The sequence below is a fragment of the Puntigrus tetrazona genome, chromosome 16, assembly GCF_018831695.1.
Source record: "Puntigrus tetrazona isolate hp1 chromosome 16, ASM1883169v1, whole genome shotgun sequence".
NCBI classification, from domain to species: domain Eukaryota; kingdom Metazoa; phylum Chordata; class Actinopteri; order Cypriniformes; family Cyprinidae; genus Puntigrus; species Puntigrus tetrazona.
In genome coordinates, this window is record NC_056714.1 from 19884497 (window position 1) to 19892232 (window position 7736).

A 7736-nucleotide genomic window follows, 5' to 3' on the forward strand; every position below is an offset into this window, starting at 1 on the left:
GATATTAATGTATACCAACCGGAGCATAATTTCCCTTGACATTTCAGCAGTTATGTCATATGTCCGCTATCACCTGTTTACAGTCAAATCTAGCGATGTAATATTCATGAATATCACTATTTACTGTATATAATCTATCAAACAGGATTGTAAAAAGGTCTGTTCTCCCGATTCAGATGTATTTAGGCTATTTGGACAATTCAATCACAACCTTCAATCATTTGCAGTGGTTTCTGAAATAATAATGGGATACTTTATAAGAAAGAAAAAAAAAGTTCAGCTAAAACAGCTCTGAGAAGGCAATAGTATTGTGATTCAGCAGTCAACTTTAGTGTCAATATTTAACTCAAATCAGGTCCATTTTTAACTCATTTGATGCAGTTATATCAATAATATAACTGAATATTAACTGGGTCGTTTAATGGGTGGGCTGGGTTAACTCAATTAGAGGTCTTCGGCTCAGATTTTTGATTTTGCTAATATTTTTTCTGAAGAAACTTAAACGTGTGGAGTTATGAAAGCCAAAATATTAAATGTCGCGGATGATGACATCCACTTTTTTTTAAGAGGAGGTCAAAATGCCAAGTTTTACCTGATGTTTGGAGCCAAATTACAGAGGTTAAATATGACAGCATAATTATGGCACTTTAACACAGAGATGGGTAGGTCTAATAGTAAAATCTGTTTACTTTAACTTGTCATTGTTGCATTATGTGCCAGTGTCAAAAATAGGAAAATATGACAGTGTGCACTGCATGTACAGAAACATATTCATCCATGAAGCTAAATGAAATGTATTACTTAAATGTATACCAGCTTCCAAATGCGCAGTAGTCGTGTTTGTCGGCGGTTTGTTTGAACTAACCTTTGTTGACAATGAGAGACCCTCCTGCACATAGTGCCAAACATCTGAAGACATCCCTGCTGGAGCATCGAGAACAACTAAAACAAAAATGAAATATTTTCACTGCATAATCCACAATATAAATACCAGACTCTTTTCGGTTTTTGGTTGAACTATTAATTTAACATACCAACAGGTCGTCCGTGTCCTTTGCACAGCAGATGGATCTTTTGGCCGAGGCCGATATCGATTAGCTGACCACCTACATATCAAAGAAATATTAAAACAAAAGAGCTGAAAGTTACCGGACTGCACATGATCCTAAGGTCTTCGTGAAGAGCTGATGATCACCTGTGGCTGACAGCACCTGTCCCTCTCTCTGCAGGGAGGCATAGTTCAGGAAAGGTGGAGTGAAGATGATGAACAGCAAAACCTTCATCCAGAAGGACACAACAGTCCAGCAGCTCCTCTGCGAGACAGGCACACCGGGAACACCAGAGTCCTCCGATGTCTGTGGTTGGGTTATAAATACATGATACATTATAATTACAAAATAACGGTTTTTATTTATATATATGTGTGTTTGTGCTGTGTATATTTATTATGAATATGAAATGTACACAATGTATATTTAAAATATTTTTGTGCATATATTTATATTATTATATCATATATTTATTATGCATATATAATACATGCATGCATGTTTATATATACATAATAAATATACACAGTACACACTCTTATATTATGTAAACAAAAACTAATCGTTTGACAGTACTAATCATTTCTATACTAAATACATTGATTCTGCATTTCTTTTGTAAATTAAAATATATCAACAGCTTTAGCAACATTTAATTTGGCGAACATTTCAAATGATTCCTTTTTAATTTAATCATAAATAATCGTATTTGTTTATTTATTCAATAATTCATCCAGTATTCTTATTTAATGTATTTATCTATTATTAACATTAGAATGTACTATGACAGTCATACAGATGATGAGGGTATTTATAAAAATTAAAATGTTCTTATTCACAGGGCTCTTCAAAATTAATACACCGTATTAATGCTATGGTCCAGGATAAAGGTATTACAATGGTACAGTATTGTTGGTAAAACATATCCAGTTTATAAATTAGTTCATCACCTTTTTTCTATCAGATTTGACACTGTCCGCCTCTTCTCGTGCGTTTGTCCTTCTTCGCAACATCTTCTGACCGTTTTAAAAGCACTTCAAGTACAGGACAGATAACGCATAGTCTTACATTAGTTTGAATGAGTGTCGAACACAGCATGGACACGCTTCCGCATTGACGGAGACCCATGAGAACCAAACGCGTTTCGTAAAAGCCGCGATCAGCGATTCAACCTCATAGTTATGCTAACTACAATTATACAGTATATAATATGTTATGACATAATATGGTGTCTTCAACCGGAAACAAAGATGATTTATACAATAATTTATACAATAGCTAAATGTATCGTATTTAACGAGTTTCTAATATGGACATTAATCAAGCTCCAAAATGTCCAAAATTTGATTAACTTGTTTTTCGGCTTTCGATTGTTGACTTGACCAAACGACACAATATACAAATATGATGAATAAGGTATACACATAGAAGGCTTGGTTAACGGTTTCCAGCTCTGTTGTATAATATTTATAATAATTTTTATAATAGTTCACAGGAAGCTCTGTTTTTTCCTCAAGGTTTTTGGGCCCATATGAACCCAGTCGCTCTGGGTCCACACGACATTAACTGCAACGACAAATCTGTCCTGTGGGAGGCACTGCATGACATTATCTGACTGTCAATTGATCCAATTGAACATCTAAGTATCTTAAATCACATTTTATGTTACACTACCAGAAGGACATACAGGACCAGTGGAGATGCTGAGGCGCTATAAGAGAATATTTAGTGTGACAGCAGAAATGTCATTATAAAGGTCAGCTCCAACACTGCAAGGTTATTCATGAGTGTGAGTGAATTCAACACATGCACGCCACAGGATACTGACCCTTTCTAGGCCCGGTATATAGGTCCAGTTCAGAGTTTAATTATGTATACAGCGCTGGTAGTCTTTCTAAGGGCAATGCTTCTGTCGCAGATGTATGTAAATTATGGTTTTATGCATCCTTGCTTTCACCACGGGTTTACGTCAGAGTCCAGCATTTACACTGAACAGACTCTAAAGTTCAGCCTGTGAGCGACCTCAGTTTGCGTCTGTTCGTTTGCTTTTTTGGACGCGCCGGGCCCTGCTAAACCGAACGAATGTACGCGTTCGAGGCTCTTCTTCGCAGGAACCCTGAGGAACACACGACAGCGACGACGTCGAGTGGTAGGAGATGCAAGACTTCACGCTGGGCCGCAGACAGCAGGTGTACTGTCATGCGATCGCAAGCGCGGCTCTCCGCCTGTCATTCACGGCGATCGCTGAACGACACCACCGGCGAACACTGCAGAAGGACGATTTCTCAGTGCGTCAATCATCCCAATCTGTTCAAACATGTCTCTGGCACAACTCTGCCAAACCGAAGGTGATGCCAGAAGCGCCATGTCTGTTCAAACCGAGGGAGCGCATGAGACCAGTGCGTTTTAAAGGGATAGTTTACCCAAAATTAGGTTTTGTTGAAAACGTACTCACCCTCAGGCCGGTCGAATTTATTCACCCTCAGGCCATGTTTTTCATAACAGATTTGGGAAAACTTGATCAACAATGGATCCTCTGCAGTGAATGGGTGCCATCAGAATGAGAGTCCAAACAACTTCACCTAATAATCCACAATCCACTCAGTCCAAACGATCCATTTGTGAGCAATGATATGATGCTAAATTTCTCCAAATCAGTAAAAAAAGGTTTAAAATGTATTTTTTTGGGTGAACTACTCCTTCAAATGCAACTTATCTCTTTTTTTCATGTTTAATATGCATTGATTATTTTGAATGAAATGTGCTAAACAAAAACTGCACCACACACTGCAAAATATTATTTACTGGCTTTGTTAATGTCGCAATAACAAATAATACTACTAACTAAAATTTATGAATATCACGTATGTGTGTTTTTTTTTTGGAGTTGGACATATCAGAATAAATACGCAAAATCCAGTTTTGTCTAAAATGTATATATTTTATTTTAGCATGAAAATTATATATATATATATATATATATATATATATATATATATATATATATATATATATATATATATATATATATATATATATATATATATATAGCCTAATGCATACATTTCACCCAAAATATATCAGAATGGAGAAAATATACTGATCGCTTTCAAGAACTATAATTATTACTCATTCCATATCAATATTCTTCATCTTCAGTCAACAACAACATATAAAATTGAGTATGTTTTACACAATGACTGTTTTTGGCATTATAAGTGATTAAAAAAATATTCATAGTTTAAGTTTTTAAAATGAAAGATTCCAATTTACAGGCCTCTAAAGCAATTAAATTCCCCAAGATTGCTTTTTGTATAATAATCTGAATTATCATTGATTTTACATTTGATAGCCTTTTTAAATAACATTTTTGAATGTACATTGATGATTTTATTGCTTTATTTTATTTTTTTACTTTTAATCGATACTTTTAATTGACAAAATATAAAAACTAAATCCATAAAATATATTTAATGTATTTAATTTTATTTTTTATTACATGATTTAATTTAATAACAACGCAGAAGAGATATTTTAACCAATAATTAAAAAAATATAAAAAAATTCTGAAATATGTGTCTATTTATGTGTGATGTAAACCATGATGTAAATGTATCCAGATTTAATGAATGCATTTGGCAGACACTTTTGACATTCCAGGTTAAACATTTTTAGCACTGGATAAAAAACTCAAAAGATGTATCGACCCCATAACCTTGACATTGCAGGCCCATGTTCTACAACAGCGAACGTTAATCATTTATCTGTAGGATGCTTTCAGAATCAACCAAAGCTGTGGAGAAAGTCACAGTAAATAGATAAAGGAGGTCTGAGACTGTATCCCTGCATTAGATTCATTGCAGTAATTAAATGAAAGCAGGCAGATATGGATGATAAATGGCAGCTATTGACGGGACTGTCAGGTATGGCGTGGGTGTCAGATATTTTTAAACAGGCCTGGCAGAGGCTTGCGTTTCCAGAGGCTGCCATGAGCTCAACCTCCTGCAGCTGTTTCTGTCTGGCCTAATTAAACTCTGCGACGACTGATCTCATTAAATTCAAACCATACAGAAGACAGAACAAAATCTGACCATTAATATCCAGAGGCTCGAGCCATTATGTAATCAGCTGGAAAATGTTATTGTTTGAATTGTGGAAGTATAAAATATCTTGAGAAACTCTAATTAATGTAATCAGCAGAGACAGAAGCATATACATGCATAAACCTGATTTTACCAGCATAAAATCTGGACTTGAACAGAATAATGAGTAAAAACGTAAACCTTTTTCACAAAATTGTATTTTATTTGTATTTGTCCTGTGCATCTACTAAATAGGTTATGAATATATCCATAATATTTGAGCTATACTCTCATTTCTGTAAATATTTTAAATTAATGTTTTGTATATTCATATTTTATTTTAATGCCACTAAAAGTTTTAGTAGTTTTTTTTTGTTATTGTTTTTTAAAAGTTAAATAAACTTATATTTTTAGGTTTAGTTTAGTTCACTTAAACAAAAACAAAAATGACAAAAATGCCTTGGTGATCATATCAAAAATTAAACAAGTTTATGTTTTTATATTTTATTTTTGATTTCATGAACTTTATTTCAATTAATGAAACTGTACAGCGGCGCACACCGATATTGGCACCCTTGGCAAAATATGATCAAAGAAGGCTGTGAAAATTAATCTGCATTGTTAATCCTTCTGATCTTTTATTTAAAAAAATCACAAAAATGTAATCTTTCATTAGATAATAAGAATTAAAAATGGAGGGAAATGTCATTATGAAATAAAGGTTTTTCCTCAAATACACATTGAGCACAGTTATTGGCACCCTTTTATTCGGTACCTTTTGAAACCTCCATTTGCCAGTTAAACAGCTCTAAATGTTCTCCTATGATGCCTGATGAACACCTGACAAGACATCAGAGACCATTCCTTCATCCAGAATCACTCCAGACCCTTTAGATTCCCAGCTTTGTGATGGTGCTTCTTCTCTTCAGTTCGCCTCATTTTCTACAGGGTTCAGGTCAGAGAACTGGAATGGCCATAGCCATAGCAGAAACTTGGTTTTGTGCTCAGTGACCCATTTTTGTGTTGTTTTTGAGGTTTGTGTCTGGATTATTGTACGGTTGGGAGATCCAAACATGGACCATTATAACAGATTTCTAACAGAGCCAGTCATCAATTATCTTTTGCTGAACATCAGAAATATAATCTTAGTTTTTTCTCATTGTGATGGATGATAAAGGGAATTGGGGCTTTGTTTTCCCTCCTGTTTATTTGTCTGTGAAAGAGGAGGCCACGGCTGATAATTTCATGTTCATAATCACCCTGGAGTGCTCAAAATTGTGGAAATGAGTGTGAATACACTTTAGAGATATTTTACTCATAAGAATTTCTAGGAGTGCCAATAACTATGCCCAATGTGTATCTTTCCATTCAGAGTCTTACTAACTAGGCTGATCTTTGGATGAGCTACTGCTTCCTAATTAGATTTAGCAAAAACTGTGTGTGTCGAGGAAATTCACACTGCAGAGTGTGTGACGCAAAATAAAACAGAGAGCAGCAGCTGTCAGACAACCTGTCAATTATGCAGCCAACAAGTGATTTCCGGTCTACTCTGTCTACAAAAATCTTACCGGCTTTCTGAGGAAGACGATGTATTTTTAATGAACCGTATAAAGAGCATAAACTTGGGCAGCCTACACACACACACACACACGCCATGAGGGCACGTCTGTACACTGACGCAGCGCTAATATTTTGCAACACCGAGAAAAATGCCTTTAAAGTTTTCCAAATGAAGTCCTTGGCAATGCATATTACAGTAAGAAATGTACAAAATATCTTCATGTAACATGACACCGAATGTTTTTTTTTATAGAAAAGAAAAATCGATCATTTTGACCTGTACGGTGCATTTTCGACTATAAATGTACCTGTGCTGCTCATGACTGGTTTTGTGGTCCAGTGTGAGAAAATAAATCAGTTGATAGTTAGTCTAGTGCGTGTTTGAAATATATTCAGATTTGTGTATCCGTTTCCGAAGATGTGACAATAACATACATGTCAAATTACACATTGGGCTCTTGGATGTCCTTGGCTGCTGGTGTTTGTGTGTGTCATTTGTTGTTGGTTTGCCTGAGTGAGGATCAAAAACCGTCACACTACAGATTGTGGATCAGACTCTGAGAAATAGGTCGGAGAGCCAAATCCCACATGCTTTCAGTGGCTGGCAGGACTGATCCCCGGCTTCAGATACAGCATTCAATGAATGTGATTGCTTTTCCCTACTGATTAAATAGAGATATGGTGTAATAATACATAACCTTTTCACCTCACTGTTTGGTTATGTGTTGCTGAAGCAGAGCACCAAATGTTGAGATAATATTGGAGAGAAAAAGTGTTTGTTCAGTGCCATCTACCACACGGTTTGGCATTTACATAATCATTCTAATTCAGTTTCCATCTGGGGGAATGCACAGTATCAGGAATAACTTTTTAATAATTCTTTGAAAGATGTATTTTGTGACGCATTAATCTGATCAAATATATTATTACAAGTTAGCATGCAATTATGTCTACTGCACAAAACTTTGTGGAAGCCATTTTAATTGTAATAATTTTCAGATATTTAAAAACGAATTAATACCAAAATGTATTCAGCAAAGCAGAA

General features: G+C 35.1%; 1 protein-coding gene across 1 annotated transcript in view; it reads right to left on the reverse strand.

Moving 5' to 3' along the window:
- Positions 1-2167, reverse strand: part of si:dkey-122a22.2 — a 20938-nt gene extending 18771 nt beyond the window's left edge. Inside the window, exons 1-4 of the mRNA XM_043260110.1 lie at positions 2000-2167; positions 1196-1355; positions 1035-1106; positions 866-942 (exon numbers count right to left, since the gene is read on the reverse strand). Coding sequence (XP_043116045.1) covers positions 866-942; positions 1035-1106; positions 1196-1355; positions 2000-2062 — 372 coding nt within the window. The 5' untranslated portion in view covers positions 2063-2167. The remainder of the gene's footprint in view (positions 1-865; positions 943-1034; positions 1107-1195; positions 1356-1999) is intronic.
- Between the last annotated feature and the right edge of the window lie 5569 nt (positions 2168-7736).